Source organism: Temnothorax americanus, unplaced genomic scaffold (genome assembly GCF_048541705.1).
Source record: "Temnothorax americanus isolate GAGA-0224 unplaced genomic scaffold, ASM4854170v1 Scaffold2, whole genome shotgun sequence".
NCBI classification, from domain to species: Eukaryota; Metazoa; Arthropoda; class Insecta; order Hymenoptera; family Formicidae; genus Temnothorax; species Temnothorax americanus.
The window spans coordinates 6,765,251-6,780,738 of NW_027509338.1; the positions used below are offsets into that span (position 1 = coordinate 6,765,251).

Genomic DNA, 15,488 nt, shown 5'->3' on the forward strand with positions numbered 1-15,488 from the left:
TTTGTTGAAGCCGCGTGTAATTTTTTTAAAAGCATGTGCGATTTAATTGATACCCCGTGCGGATTCTTTAAAACTGCTAAGAGCTCGGGCGGTTTTTTTTTTCGTATAAAGAGCGCTGTCATTTTTTTTTTTTTTTTTTAATCGCCTAACAAACGCCGGCGTTTTTGTTAAAGTTAGCCGCTTCATTGCGACTGCATCGAATAAATCGGTGTGGATCAAGCTTTACACACACGTGGACACGTGCGGTATAGTTTGTCCACTCGAGGGCGCTTTCCGCGGTAACGTGTGCACAATGCACATGCATTTTTTGTAATTGATTGTGATTATTCGCCCAACGTACGCCGATCAGTTCGGACGTGTTTCGCGTTTCGCGTGAAGACACGGACGACACGATCAAACGTGTTCGGACGTGTTCCACCCGAACGAAAAACCTTTTTTGAAGTACCGCGACTGATACTGTCTGCATAGCAATTGCCAATTAGACCTCGCCACTCAACATTATACCAGACTTAGTAATCAAACAGGGGAAAAAGCTGGCCGTATTGTCCTCGGTTAGAGGCAGGAGCCAACGAAATTAAAGAAGAAGAAGAAGAAGAAGATTGATTGTGATTGATTGGTCATGTCATCAGGAAGCTGGAGTCACAGTCTGGATCTGGAGTAGATAGGTTATGATAGCTCTTCGCAAGACCTCGGAATTTAGTGCTAACGAAATATGAGTGAACGTGCTTGCGGTATCGTTACAAATGGCCATCACACTGATATCGTTTTAAAATCCTACAGGTATTGGACAATGATCTGTACGCGTCTTCTTGTTGGGACACGGTTATATTTATTTATCACGTTTTTATTTTTACAGCAATCGCACACTGCTGATTGTGACGCACTTTAAAAAGCTCGGGACGTTATTGACGATAAATCGCGAATCCGCTGCGAACGGTTACAACAGCGATGTATTCTCGATAAAGTAAGTAAGAACGTTATTATAAGTTTAACAACAATGTAGCGATTAATATATTATCATAATGTAAGTAAAATAGTTCACCGCGTTGCTTAATGCATTATATCTATCTAAATTAATATTCCCTTAAAATTAGGACAGTTTTTGGCAGCGACAACAATGACGTTCATGTAGCCGCTAGATACATAGCGCAACAAATAAACATTGAGAAACCGTTGCTACTGTCAATAGCACTAAAAGATTATAATCTGGAGACCTTGAAATCCATCGTCGCTGCTGTAAATCAGATAAAATTATAGTAATCATTGAATCGCCATGAGCTTAATCTTTGGTCAACTTGTTATCGGCCCACCCGGCAGTGGGAAAACAACGTATTGCAATGCAATGTCCAAATTCTTGGAGTCTATTGGGAGAAAAGTGGCTGTTATTAATATTGGTGTGTAAATGTTATATTTTAATTGCTTCCTTCCTGACTAAATCTAAAGCACGCAATCGTTGCATTTTTAGATCCGGCAAACGAAAATATGGAGTACACTCCAGCGGCAGATATATCTGAATTAATTAAACACGAAGAGGCCATGACGCACTGTGAACTTGGACCAAATGGAGCTTTAATTTACTGCATGGAATTCTTGGCAATCAACGTCAAATGGCTTATCACAAAAATCTTGAATTTAAAGGATCACTACCTTATTTTTGATTGTCCTGGTCAAGTAGGTTGCTCTCCTATTTCAAAATTATTCTTTTCTATCTTATGTCCGATAATGCCAAATAGCGTTTAATGTGATTAGGTTGAATTATATACGCATCATAAATCCGTGAGCCAGATAGCCGAGGAATTGAATCAGAATTTAGTGAGATTATGCAGCGTGCATCTCGTGGATTCGCATCATTGTAGCGATCCTGGTAGGCATTAATGCACTTGATCGAATTAGTTAAATGACCGACTATATGAAATTATTAGCGTTTCATTGCTCAATATAATCATTATAATTTATAGGAAAATACTTGTCCTCTCTAACTCTTTGCACAACGGTGATGTTACAAATAGGTTTACCTCATGTAAATATCATGACGAAGTTTGACGAGATGAAAAAGTTCGGCGATCACCTAGCATTCAATATAGATTACTACACTGAAGTACTAGATTTAAAGTATCTCTTGGAACGATTGGATGAAGATCCCTTTACTGCAAAGTAAGCTAAACGTAATTAAATAAAGATATTTCATTAAAAACCGAAATACGCAGAAAGTTTTTAAACAGGTCTAATGTTTTATAGATACAAAAAACTTAATGCTGCACTGGTATCAATAATCGAGAACTACAGTCTTGTCAGTTTTATACCATTGGACGTTAACAACAAAGCCATGTTGCTACAAGTAAAGAACGCGGTGGATAAAGCCAATGGATATGTTTTCGGTGGTAATGAACCGCGAGACGTTCAAACGTTACTCGCATGTGCGGTAGGGGCAGTCAGCGAAGCTGAAAAAATGTCAACGTTCAATGAATATTTATGAACGATCTCACTTTGGAGTAACTCTGACATACATCCATACACGTATTTATGTAAGAATATCTTGATGTAATTTTTATTATGTTTATAAATAATAAATGCCGTGTAGTTGAGTACTCTTATTATTTACAAAGTATCTTTATTATATGCATATTTTTCAATCTGATTGACGAAAATTTGTGCCAAGTCGTCGTAGTCGTAGACTCGTTTTAAAAATGTGTCCGTAAGTTTTAAACCGGAAATAGTCTGTAAAGAAACGATACTTAGTACAGTGCATCCCCGTAATCTTCGTAATTCCCGTAAATCACTTACGATAATGCCTGTATCTAAAGTAATGAAACAGAGAGGTATGTCCATGGAAGCGCCGGGTTTCAGAGTGCCAATCGTTGTGTCAGACATCCCGCACCAAGCTACGGAATTATTCGACTCCAAACTCAATAACAATTCCATACTTCTTTCTCTATAGAAGAGGGTGAAAAAATTGTTATTATATTCACAATAATTCTATATATTCTTTTGATGTAATCGTACTTACGATGTATTTATTATATGGCATGTACAATTAACTGGTTCTTCAAGATGAGCTTTTAAAGGAATATTCTTTATGATAACCCTTAGATCTCCATATTCAGGTGCCTGAGACAACATTGAAACAATTTTATACATAATCATATTCGTTGAGGAATAACGTAACATACCATTCTCTGCAATTGACTCGTTTGCAATCTTCCTCTTTCTCCCAAATTGCTTCTCCACACGATGTCCAGTTTGCCAATATTTGTAGCATTTTGCATCATTTTCGAATCTTTCAATAAGCTTGACTGTGGTTTTAAACAATACAGATATTGTCTACTACAGCCTGTATCTAACTGATTTACACTTCCGTAGATAGATTCCCCTTTGTCGTTTGTATTCAACGTAGTTACTGAAAAATGACGCGTTTTGAATTTAAGATTCCAACTCAACATTGTCATAATTAGTAAAAACTTACCACTAAATAAGTGGGACGACTCGAGAGCTACTTTTTCTAAGCAAATTGGCCCAGATGTTAGATTCTGTATTTGTGCTTCGAGATATACCTCATCTGACTTCAAGAAATATTATCATGAAAACACATTATCAGACTACAATAACAATCGTATAAAGTATCGTTAATACAATAGATATCTAAATATTACTTCTGCGTTATAAAACTTGGTCTTCACATCTAGTGGTTTAACCACCTGGAACTTGAAATACTTTCTAAATGATAGCGGGGGTCCAATCTGATTTGTATAAGACACTTCACAAACCAATCTGGAGAAACAAAAAGTGATATATTTTCCATTTGAAGGCAAAAGTGAATTTTTGTTTTACACTTATGTAGGAACTTATAAACATCCTTACATATGAGTACCTATTTCCTTAACCTCATGGTGAATAACTTCATCCACCGTACTGTCGGGTGCTAATTCTTTCCCTTCCAGATTATTGGCGGAGAGTGGAATTACTTGTGTACTCGTTTGTAAGTCTGCCTACAAAATGCATAAACGCCCAATGTTAGAAAACACGAAAATAAAATAGGATGTCAAATAGGGTCATCTAAAGAGAAAAACCTTAACATATATAATTCAAACTTACTTTCACATTAACATTTTTTACTACTTGATTGCTGCCATTATGAACACACAGGTAACTAGAGAATATCTCTCCTAAATATATATTTCTGAAATAATAAACATCACTTTCAATCTTGTGCACTCATGGCTTGTCGAGATTAAGCGTAAAGAAAAATTTCTGGGCAAGAGGCATACCCAAAACTTTGAGGCAGTACCATAAACTGCCCTATGGCGAGTGCCTCCATGCCTTGCAATGCCGTGCAATCGTTCTTAAGTTCGTTGTTTAACGTATTGCCTGGCAAGTCTGTAGAATCGCACGTGACAACCATAGGGCTCGCCAGGATTGGATGTGTCAATCTCATTACTGTAGAAAACAAATTTATTTGGAATTTTAGTAACGGATATAATTACTCTTCCACGTCATTATTCCAGTCAGAAGATTGTCGTGCATTGAAGTAATTACTTAGTTAATAGTTTCTAATTCTAAAAGCAATAATTAACAAGCAATATAAGAGCAATATTCTTGCTCTTTCGTGATGTATTACCTTTTAAGGCCAGCAAGTGTTCACTCTTCGTCTTGACTTCCATCTTTTTGTCCGAATAAATCACGAAAGAAACATTAAACGAATGCTGTTGAATTATCTAAAAATTATTTGTGTATCGCTGTCAGATAAACGTCACTTTAGAACCCTAACCTCATTATCTCATGTCAAATGTTTTTGTAGCTGCACTATATAGTGTACTTTCTGCACTTCAAACGTACAAAAGGTTCGGATACAAAGAACAAACTTATCGATAAATCGCGAACTAATCGATTCAAGTCGAAATGATTGAAATTTGTTCGATATATATGATTTAAACAGAATTTTTAGTCCTTTATTTTTAGCTCAGGAACTGGGTTATTCATTATTCGCAATGTTGCTTAATAAATTAAATAAATCTAATTAATTCGACATCTTTACATATAATGATATTATTGTTAAGATAATTCTCATTACTTTGCAATTTAGGCTTATAGAGAATTTATTTGATAATAAAAGGAAGATAAAATATATAACGATATAATGATATATAATATATTTAATTCGTGTATCTTTTTTTAAAAAGGCATCAAATTTAATGCAGTTTCCGTCATTTTCGACGATTACCCTAAGTCGATACCTCTGTTGTGGCTATATATACCAGATGAAGTAATAATGTCAAGGGATCTGTTTCGCAAATATGAATTTAACGGACCATGTTGTGATCCGTAGTTATGTTATAATCACATATCTATTACCGCTTTGTAACACGCTTTCCGTCCTTTAGGTCAAGGTATTTTTGCTTGCTCGATACGATTATCGAAAAGCTAACCTCTTTCGACGGTGTTTTGATTTTCGGGGAATCGTGCCAGCGACCGGTGGATTTGCTAATTGTACGCTATATAATTACAGTTTTATGTCTGCATGTTACGTAACTATCGCTTCGCGCGATATTGTTTCAATCCGCTCGTACTCGTGATTCATCACATGTATTTATCCTTTACTCATCCCTAATTTTGCATATATTATAACCACTACACACACGTGGCATTCAGTCTCGTACACATCTTTCTTCATACGTGTTTCAGAATATTGCGAACGGGCGACTATGTTTGACCAAAGAATCATAGCACTCGGTTTCGTCATGTGCTTGGCAACAGTATTTAACTTTTCCCTTCATCGGATCGAGGAAGGCCATGTGGGGGTGTATTTTCGAGTGAGTTGTCTCAAACGATGGATCCTATTCCTATTATCTTCAATAATCTTATTGTTTTTAACTGTATGAATATCTATCAGGGTGGCGCACTGTTGCCCCAAGTGAGCAATCCAGGATTTCACATGATGATACCGTTTCTGACCACTTATCGTTCGGTTCAAGTAACTCTGCAGACAGACGAAGTGAAGAATGTGCCATGTGGAACCAGCGGTGGTGTTATTATCTACTTTGATCGTATAGAAGTTGTGAATATATTAAATGCGAATAGCGGTAAGTCGTGGAACAGTATGTTCTAATTTTTGAAAATGTTGATATATTTTGTGAAAGTATATATTAACAGATACATTTTTGTGTAGTTTACAACATGGTGAGAAATTACACAGCGGATTACGACCGCACTTTAATTTTTAACAAAGTGCATCATGAATTAAACCAATTTTGTTCTGTACACACATTACACGAAGTGTACATTGATCTGTTTGATCAAATTGATGAAAATCTGAAGACTGCACTTCAAAGGGACTTGAATGAATTAGCGCCTGGTCTTAATATACAAGCTGTAAGAGTAACGAAACCAAAAATTCCTGAAACAATCAGGAAGAACTACGAATTAATGTAAGGGATTACTCTGCTAATTAATTAAGTTGCTTTGTACAGTTCAATTTTCTTTATGCTTCTATATAGTTTATATATTAATTTATTTTTGTACAACATTTTGAATTATCCAGGGAAGCAGAGAAAACGAAGCTATTAATATCCACGCAACATCAGAAAGTAGTAGAGAAAGATGCTGAGACCGATCGCAAGAAGGCCATCATTGAGGCTGAAAAAGAGGCGCTAGTTGCAAAGATTCAATACAATCAAAAGATTATGGAGAAAGAATCCCTACAACAAATGGCTGCCATAGAAGACGAGATGCATTTAGCAAGGCAAAAAAGCCGTTCAGATGCCGAATTTTACCAGATGAAAATGCAAGCCGAGGCGAACAAAATACTTTTGTCTAAGGAATTTTTAGAGCTCAAGAAATATGAGGCATTGGCACACAACACCAAAATATATTACGGGCAAGACATTCCAAGAATGTTTGCATTTGGTAGTTGCTTGAACGATGCCGACTGCAAATCTAATACCAATATTGCACAAAAGTGATGAACAATAGATAGTGCAATTCACATACCTTATTTTGATGATTACTATTGCACAAGATGAAACGTGATGGATCTTATCTTTTTGGATGAGTACTTTTACGATAAGAGAATCGAAAAACTTTGGAAAATTTACAACTTCTAGTTGTGCGCAGGGACATTTTTTTCTATATAGAAAGCATATATTGTGTTACATAGGACCGTATTTATTACATAGGTCCGTTCTTATTTCAAGACCGTATATAAGACCGAACTGTGAATATCAGCCATAGATTGTACAGACGATTCTAGAATTTCGGAGTGTTACTTATTCCTCCAAATTAATTGTGTGGAATTAAAATTTTGTATGAATGTATTTATTAAATCTATGTAGTATAGATAGATAGATACATTATGAATACATTTACATGATCCGTTTTTTTATTATACATAATGAAAAACGTTTTCTCTTCAATATATACAAGGTGATTATGTAATAATTACACAAGCATGTAAAATGTAATAATTACACAATCCTGAATTATTAACATAAAAAATGACTATAAAAAGTAATATCTCGATTAGAAATCTGCATTAAAATAAAATTTTGATTCAGTTACAATTAAGCTCCAATAACTACTTTAGCATCGATTTTTTTTCCAAAGAAGAAAATTGTTAAGTGAAATATTTAAATTACATTTTTAAATTATGTTTTTCATTCGTGTTAGGGTCATAATTCTTCCAAAACATTTGTAATGGTTTTTGTTCTTATTAAGCTATGCAATTTTTTGTTTACGACTGTACTTGATTTTTTATAAGGGAGGGTAAAAGCCATAGTGATGTAAGTCAAATTTTTAAAAATATTAACTCGTGTGTGTGCATAGATGCAATCTATACGATAAATTGCATCTATGCACACAAGTTAATATTTTAAAAAATTTGACTTACACCACTATGGCTTTTACCCCTCCATATATAAAGGTGTATTAATTGGCTTATTTATCTTCTTCTGATGTTATTAATTAGAGAATAAAGACAAAATTAATATCAAATTTAAAGGTGAACAAATTTTTTTGTTTATTTAATTTCCATGCATAATATATTATTACGTTATTGCTCTTTTTACAAGGAAAATTAAACCATTTTTCGTATCAATACAAGTTCAGAAATATATGGGATGAGATGTCATTTGATTTTTTTACGATGTTCTCTCGCTCTACGCATATGAACTTTAGGCTCTTCCAACGGTAAAGATTTAACATCGCTTATGTTCTGATTTAACGTCCGTAATTCTTCCAGCGCTCTTTTAGCTAATTTCCCTTCTGGCGTAGTCGGCGGTTCCAAAAGAAGCATAGTTAGTGCTTTCTTTAGAAGATCCTTGGCTTCTTCCAGTTGGCAGGCCAACTGCGTTGAAGAAATTTCACGTGCAGAATAAGATCGATTCGCCAATATTATTACTGGCAAATGCATCTCGTATAACATTATGCCTGAAACCAATATTTATAATATTGATAAATATTTTTCTTAATCGTATAAAAATTTCTTTATAAAAACTTATAACGTCAGAATATTATTTTTTTCCAGATATTTATAATTTATGTTATCGGAATATTATGCAGTCTAAACAATAATGCGTTCGTACCTTTTAAACGTGATATGCCCGGCTCTACTATGTCTAAGACATTATAGACTTCCTTACACGTATCCAACATTTTTCGTACAATCTTTTTCTGAGGATTAGGAGATGTTATTTCTTTTCTGCAGGCTGTTAACAATTTCTGCTTTAAAGACAACATTAGGAAATGATTGGTATGCAAAGATTGGGATAATTTCCTAAGTAAGTTGTCTATCCTCTGAAAAATATTAAGCTGCTGCAATGATTATGGAAAAAAAATGTAAAGCTCTAAATATATAATTACGAACTTTTATGTCAACGTCCTCGCATTCGTCGATAAGTGTTCTGCATATGTTCAACGTAGCTCTGATAAGACGACCGCCGTAGGTCCTCTTGCACATCTGACATTGCCATCGACTTCGCTCGTATGGATCGACGATGGAGGTATCATCTTGCATGCCTATGAATCCTTTTTTACAACGCGGACATAGCACGCTACTTAAATGCGACTGCAATTCGTATGGATCTGTACATAGAGAGCATTCGCATTCGAAATACTTTCCCTCTCGAAGATGCTCTTTTCTGTCAGCTGTACCCTAATAATTAAATATATTAATATTGGTGTATAAATTAGGAAATATTGCTTTTTAAAGTTCACTCACAATCAGTACATAAATAATAATAAGTGTCTCTTTCAAATCTAACAACAATAAACATATTTTTAGTAAAAAATATAGTCTTTGATTGAATCGTTAGATAATATTGAATTAACTTAAATTGAATCATCGAGTGATATTGAAATATTAGTGAAAGAAAGCAAAATATTAATTTTGTTAGAATTTTGTTATAATTGTGCAACTAACTGACCAGCAACGACGAAGTATAATTAAATAGGATAGGTTCGTCCTGTTTAATCGCAACGCTCGCATAAATGGTCAGTTGGAAATTGTCGTCCACGGTGAGGTGAGTGTTGCCTCTGCAGTCATGAGCCATCAGGGTCGCCTCGATGTATAAACCTCGCAGAAGAAGACCGTCAACAGCACCAGGTGATCGCAACTCGAAGGCATTCACATCCAAAATGCCGCACAATTTGTGCATCAATTCCGCGCTCGGTGGCTCGATCTCAGCGGGCATGCGAAACCTTCGAATTACCTGTACCACATACATGTACAATGGGACAACTAAAACACCTTGGATGCTTTCGAACAAAGAAAACTTATTAGGTAAATATATTGAAAATATTTATGCGGTTCTCTTGTGCTTTGCATGATTAGATTAAACGTTCAATTCTTATATGTAAAAATCTGATTTATGTGAAACTCACATTTACGATATTGATTTCTCTGTCCCTCCAAATGGATGTGCCAATCCTTTTATCCAAATGTGCCTCCATACGATCTATTTTCTCCCACACAGTTGGATCCTTGTGTTTTATTAGCCATAGCCGCAAGGCCAGTAAAATTCCCGCCGCATCAATTCCGTTTTCCGTCAATAGATCTCGATTATCTCTAAATATTTGGCATTCTTCATTTTTGTGATGCTTCGTTCGTGCCTTCGAAAGATACGTGAAAGAAGATTAAAAGTGCGCTATTTCGAAAGTGACATAACTTTGCGTAACACAGCGATTCTCAAGCTTATCATCCTGCAGTTCTTTTTAGATGAGTAAAATTTCGTAAAATCACTGATTGAGTACATTTTTCACAAATAATCTCACTCGCAGGAGATTTTAAGTTTTATCCAACGGCTCGTGCGAAAATGCTTTTTTCCTTCGTCCGATAACAAATTCTTTCTGAGACGTACGTCTCTTTGAGAATCGCCGTTGTGTAACGTGCTCCGTAACTTGTTACCTCGCATGCTACGCTGCACAGCGGTGCAAAGTTACATCTGGAACAAGCATACTGTCTCCCTTTGACAATTTTTGGTAATGTGCGCATACAGGCAAAGCAGAAACAATCCTTGTACATCATGGGACCGACCGCGATCGGTTCCTCTCGAATTATAACTTCCCCCGGCGTTATGTTTTTAGCTGATACGAGATACCTTATGAACAAAAGATTATAGTTTGCAACAATTATAATTACGGTTGTGCAAAACTAAATAGGTACACATATGCTTCGATACATAGCGCAAGCGTATTTATTTTGTAAATGCATCAGAGAAATGTCAAATTTATTTTAAAGATGAAATCATAAACACGTAAAGAATTAATTATTTCTTCTTTCTGTTGGTTCTATTTCTTTTAAAATTATTTAATAAAAGTTTCAATGACAACTGTATAAACAAATAAAGAGTGTGCAAATGATGAAATAATGTTTTCAAATAAGCACATGTGTTTTATGATTTTGTCACAATTTGATTATACGATAATTAGTAATTAGTATGTAAATTATACAAAGAGACATATTAGTATTATGCTAAATTGTAGCTGCGACTATACCTTCCAAGCTTCTTCGAATGCGTAACCTTGTACTTCGCAGTGGACGTCATATCTCCAGATTACTTCCTTCAAGTTTGCGATTGTCGACCCGTAACTAGCATTGGCAAGCAGGCATTAGTAATATGAACCGTCTTCCTTAGGCACTCACGCGACGGGCTGTATTATTAGATACTGCGTGGCATCGCGCGCAACCTGTAATGTTAGTACAGTACGTGATGCACGCATTAGCAACACAATATATATACACATAAACATACATATAACAAGAGAGGGAAAGAAACCTATTGGATATTTTTTTAAGATATCTCGTTAAAAATTCATAATACCGAGAAATTTTATGTAAATTTTCCGTTCTACACACACCATGCATAGATTTGTTACAGAATCAGAATTAAATTTTTAGAATATTGAATAAAAATTACAAATTTCTGTTATAATTTGTATTCTTTTATTAAGACATTTTCTACTCTATATGAGAATAATTCAATAATAATTAATACATTGTAATTCATTGTATATATATATATTGCGTAATAATTTAAAGAAATTAAGACGCACTTATATATATATTTGGGATATTCAGGATGATATTTCTTATTAGTGTACCCTATTTCCTATTATCTATTTTTATGTAATCATTATTGTCATAACTTCCTGCGAATTACATGCAAACATTTTCCATGTAATTTTTTCTTTCAGTTGTTTTATAAAATCACTTTCCTTAATTAAAAAATTGCAAAATATAATCAGATGGAATTGGCACTTGTTGGTTTCTCGAGAGACTTCAAGAAACATGACGTTTATTAATATATAATAAATTTATACAAATAACGAGATTTTACAACAGATACTTATAAATCATTTATGGATTGTTCCAGTTGAACTATAGATTCCTTCGCGACGAGTCCTATTTGTCCCTCGGACGTCTCTGGTTGCTCTAAGCTTAATATCGTAGCTGCCTCTTTTAAAATATTCGCCGCTTCTATCATTTTAGACTTCAGTCCGGCCTCGTCAATGACACCGGCATTCCACTGACCTTTCGCTAAAAATAGTAACGGTGCGTGTAACTCGTATAGCGTCATGCCTACAACCAAAAAGGTAAAGCAATAAAGTTATTCATACATATTTTCTCTAATTTTCTCTAATCTATAAGAAATATATACCTCTTACACGACTGTACCCAGGTTCTACAACATCCAATACTTGAAGCAATAAACGGCACATCTCGACTTTATGCTCCAATACGACATCCGGCAAATCGTCCAACAAATATTCGTCAACCCGCCCGTACATTTGAGTCAATGAGTGTCTAAGAAATATTATATATTTCGCAATTTAGGAATTTTCAACAATATATAATGTGAAAAGTATATGCGAGAATAATTAAGTTTGGTAAAATTGACTTCGTCGAATTTAATTAATTTTTATATCATTATTAAAGATATTTATTATTATCTGGCAACTGTGTGTTCCGTATATATACCTTAACATCGAAAGAAAGGCATGACGGGGGTGTAAAACCGATCGGTACTTTTTCATAATGGTCTCTCTTGCGTTAATCGCATCGGCTCCGTCAGCTCCGCTGATGGCTTCAACGGCGTCTACTTCCGCTTGAATTATCTGGAAAACTTTTCGTACTGCGTGACCGTTGGTGGAAAAATCGCAATGCGTACACTTCCATGTACTTTGCGGATCTGAAAAATATTGTTGATCGTGTAGATGCAATCGCTATTTTATACATTCTCAATCATTAATATAATAAAATTAGAAATGCTATTAAAATATTACATTATTGCCAAATACTAAAATTAATATAATTTCAATTCCTGACATTGAAGAAACTTTATGTTAATTCTTGTATTTTGTTTACTCGTAATTAAATGTAATAATCATTATTGCACGATTGTGATATTTAAAACTCTAAACTCAATAAACCCGTTTCAATTCTCGATTTCTGCTTAATTAATGTCGCAACTTAAAGAAAATATTAATTAATAGATAATATATATTGCGGTACCTAGAGAATCCAGCGACAAAACGATTCCGTTGTCGCATTTGTTGCACTTCAGTGAAGACATGTGAGTGCTCAGTTCCGTAGGATCTGAACATCGGGGGCACGCGCACGCGAAGTGCTTACCCTCGAGCAGATGCTCTCTCCGTAGCATCGTCGGAAGTAACGAGTGCGCGTAACTCGCGTAGAGTTCACCGCCCGCAGGAATTTTAAGCGTGGTACGCAGCCGTATCCTGTGGACGCAAGAACCTCGTGCATAATTGTTATTCGCATTTAATACGGGGCGTATCTTCATCAGCATAATAAACCGCGTGAGATTTCCTGGGGATCGCGCGCAACGCGCGAATTAATTGAGGAAGGACTGTGCATGAGCGTGTAGCAAGTAAGAAAATTAAGATCGCTGCTGCTTAAGATACCACTTAGACCTTTTGCCGATGATAGCTATAGTCTATCATTACAAAGAATTATGTGTTCGTTACGTGTCTTTGTTCAAACAAACAACGGTCACTAATTGATGTACCTGTAATCAACCGGCGAGATGCTGTGAGACGTGTTCGAGACGCACGAGTGATTCATCAAAGCGACTGTCGGATAGAGACCACGTGCGCTGAACCCTTTCGCCGTTCGAACCTCGAACGTGTTAATTTCCAAGATACCGCATGCCATTTGTATGTACTCCTCTGAGAATCTGCGTCCAAAATATTCATTTTCAAGAACAGTTTCAAGTCAAAGGAATATGTTGTGATAAAGCACCGCAGTACATACCTATCAAGTTTGAGCCGTTTTCTCAGATAATCCACAATATTGACGTGATCTGACTTCCATTGCGGTTTTTGACATCTTATCTTACTATGCGCCTCCATATCCTTCACTTCCTCGTTCCACCTTTCGACGTTTTTTTCCGACTCCAACAATAGTCTCAACGGCGTTATGCATTCTAACTGCGGAATACCGTTTTCGCTGTTCCCCTCCAAAGCGGCGTCTATGTTAAACTTCTCGTTCGCCTGTGCAAACACCTATCGAAGAAAATAGATCTTTAGACAAACACTGCCAAACACAATATCGAAGACAAACATTGCGCAGTTAAAAACAGCCCGTTGCTATCTACGGCTTTACGGATTTAAAGACTGAAGATCGCCTACTGCGTTCTTTTAAATTTTCCCTATAGTCCAATCTTCTTATTAAAAAGGCAGATTTATGGCCATAGCTTCTTGTAGGATTTTTAAGACAGTAAGTATAGAAAAAGCTCTTCAATTGAAGTCTTATAATTACCTGGCACTCGTAATCTTTATGTCGCGGAGCATCTTCGCAGTCTTGGCCGCAGACAGGCCATCCGCACTTAGAACATAACGGTTTGTTATCCGGTTCCGGGGGCCAAGGTGTATAACAGGAGAGACACAAGGGATAAGTGCATGCCTTCGGTCCGACGACGAAGGGCATTTCTGTGACGATTTCTTCACCAGCCTGCAGTTCCCTACTCGCGACCATGTATCTGGGAGCATCAAATGCAATTCTCATAAATAAACGTTTAATTAGAATACACGTGATCAAAATAATTATATTATTCTAATCCCGAAAAACATTGATATAACTTTTTCCACGTCAAATCACATTAAATTTTTTCTAAGTCATTTGTAGACTTCTGTTTTGTAGTTTAATAAGTATATAATATATCAATTTTATATCGTCATCATGTAAATCACGTCACATGCGTATTCATTAATTTATCCGACTACTCTGATGAGATTCTGCAAATGTTTAATTTATTCCAGCCTTAATGCACCGCGCAGTCTCTCATTAAGAAAATATTTCCTGTTTAAAATTATTCATGGACTTTTCTGACCCTATATTTTACCTCAGCTAGAACAATTTATCAGTTTCACTCTTTCTTTTTTTCTCACCTGCCAACTTGATCATTCTGCAGCACTTCGTACGCCCGCGACGCGGATGCACCACTTTCCTAAAATATTCGAAGAATGTAACAAAACCATTTATCGCTAGAATTGAAATACATTACAAGTTGCACCGCGGACTAATGTCGCAAATATTTACATCTCTCGTCAAGACGTTTGTAATTAGATAAAAATAGATAAAATCATCAAAAGAGACCATCTCGATTAAATTCCACTTAACTCGATCGGCGATTAATTCAACCGACAAAATTGCTTGTAGCAAAATATTTAACTACACGATTCGTCGTCCTTAATCTTTCTTTCCACATATGTCAATTGAAATAAGAGATAAAACATTATCTGCATAGTACAGGTATCACTTAACAAGTTAATCAAGTCAATCAGAGTTTGGTCCAAAAACGTACCGATTCTTGCGACATGGTCGATTGAGAACCAAGCCGGTAAAAAGTAGCTTTCTTCGTCAATGAGCCACTGATGCTGCATCGATCGAAGGCCTGTGCTGGCCTGTGCTTGAACTAAGCCAAAGCGTGCTTGAAGCACGCTTTATATTCCCGGCTTATTAAAAATATCACGCGCAAGCC

At 35.7% G+C, this 15,488-nt stretch overlaps 6 protein-coding genes across 13 annotated transcripts; 3 read left to right on the forward strand and 3 right to left on the reverse strand.

The window, feature by feature from the left end:
- Nucleotides 1-105: 105 nt before the first annotated feature.
- Nucleotides 106-2,597, forward strand: LOC143896980 (GPN-loop GTPase 2). Of its 2 annotated transcripts, none has more exons than XM_077405222.1 (7): nt 106-780; nt 857-964; nt 1,095-1,394; nt 1,466-1,671; nt 1,750-1,864; nt 2,010-2,154; nt 2,239-2,597. In XM_077405222.1, exons 3-7 carry the CDS (start codon nt 1,274-1,276, stop codon nt 2,474-2,476), a joined length of 825 nt encoding a protein of 274 aa, XP_077261348.1. In that variant the 5' UTR covers nt 106-780; nt 857-964; nt 1,095-1,273; the 3' UTR covers nt 2,477-2,597. The 2 variants fall into 2 exon arrangements, with proteins under 2 accessions (XP_077261348.1, XP_077261347.1); XM_077405221.1 differs by having other exon boundaries at nt 119-780; nt 1,959-2,154.
- On the forward strand, nt 713-1,257 carry LOC143896913 (proteasome assembly chaperone 3-like). The gene is made up of 3 exons (XM_077405078.1): nt 713-780; nt 857-964; nt 1,095-1,257. The coding sequence occupies exons 1-3, from the start codon at nt 713-715 to the stop codon at nt 1,255-1,257; spliced, it is 339 nt and encodes a 112-aa protein (XP_077261204.1).
- On the reverse strand, nt 2,582-4,785 carry LOC143896977 (trafficking protein particle complex subunit 13). The gene is made up of 10 exons (XM_077405209.1): nt 4,616-4,785; nt 4,266-4,434; nt 4,093-4,177; nt 3,859-3,986; nt 3,651-3,768; nt 3,464-3,560; nt 3,171-3,397; nt 3,008-3,108; nt 2,785-2,932; nt 2,582-2,718 (listed from the first exon to the last, which is right to left on the reverse strand). The coding sequence occupies exons 1-10, from the start codon at nt 4,656-4,658 to the stop codon at nt 2,599-2,601; spliced, it is 1,236 nt and encodes a 411-aa protein (XP_077261335.1). The 5' UTR covers nt 4,659-4,785; the 3' UTR covers nt 2,582-2,598.
- A 454-nt stretch (nt 4,786-5,239) lies between these two features.
- Nucleotides 5,240-7,989, forward strand: LOC143897305 (erlin). 5 transcript variants are annotated; one of them, XM_077405867.1, is made up of 5 exons: nt 5,240-5,319; nt 5,680-5,807; nt 5,888-6,077; nt 6,164-6,422; nt 6,536-7,989. In XM_077405867.1, exons 1-5 carry the CDS (start codon nt 5,292-5,294, stop codon nt 6,954-6,956), a joined length of 1,026 nt encoding a protein of 341 aa, XP_077261993.1. In that variant the 5' UTR covers nt 5,240-5,291; the 3' UTR covers nt 6,957-7,989. The 5 variants fall into 5 exon arrangements, with proteins under 5 accessions (XP_077261993.1, XP_077261997.1, XP_077261996.1 ...); XM_077405871.1 differs by having other exon boundaries at nt 5,240-5,260; XM_077405870.1 differs by having other exon boundaries at nt 5,246-5,384.
- LOC143897302 (SET domain-containing protein SmydA-8) lies at nt 7,984-11,589 on the reverse strand. 2 transcript variants are annotated; one of them, XM_077405863.1, is made up of 7 exons: nt 10,984-11,589; nt 10,394-10,586; nt 9,871-10,098; nt 9,414-9,698; nt 8,855-9,142; nt 8,574-8,784; nt 7,984-8,418 (listed from the first exon to the last, which is right to left on the reverse strand). In XM_077405863.1, the coding sequence occupies exons 1-7, from the start codon at nt 11,031-11,033 to the stop codon at nt 8,117-8,119; spliced, it is 1,557 nt and encodes a 518-aa protein (XP_077261989.1). In that variant the 5' UTR covers nt 11,034-11,589; the 3' UTR covers nt 7,984-8,116. The 2 variants fall into 2 exon arrangements, with proteins under 2 accessions (XP_077261989.1, XP_077261988.1); XM_077405862.1 differs by having other exon boundaries at nt 8,574-8,799.
- A 147-nt stretch (nt 11,590-11,736) lies between these two features.
- LOC143897303 (SET domain-containing protein SmydA-8) lies at nt 11,737-15,470 on the reverse strand. 2 transcript variants are annotated; one of them, XM_077405865.1, is made up of 9 exons: nt 15,312-15,470; nt 14,896-14,954; nt 14,267-14,486; nt 13,760-14,010; nt 13,515-13,682; nt 13,001-13,227; nt 12,467-12,677; nt 12,147-12,292; nt 11,737-12,025 (listed from the first exon to the last, which is right to left on the reverse strand). In XM_077405865.1, the coding sequence occupies exons 1-9, from the start codon at nt 15,324-15,326 to the stop codon at nt 11,835-11,837; spliced, it is 1,488 nt and encodes a 495-aa protein (XP_077261991.1). In that variant the 5' UTR covers nt 15,327-15,470; the 3' UTR covers nt 11,737-11,834. The 2 variants fall into 2 exon arrangements, with proteins under 2 accessions (XP_077261991.1, XP_077261990.1); XM_077405864.1 differs by having other exon boundaries at nt 11,737-12,067.
- Nucleotides 15,471-15,488: the final 18 nt, after the last annotated feature.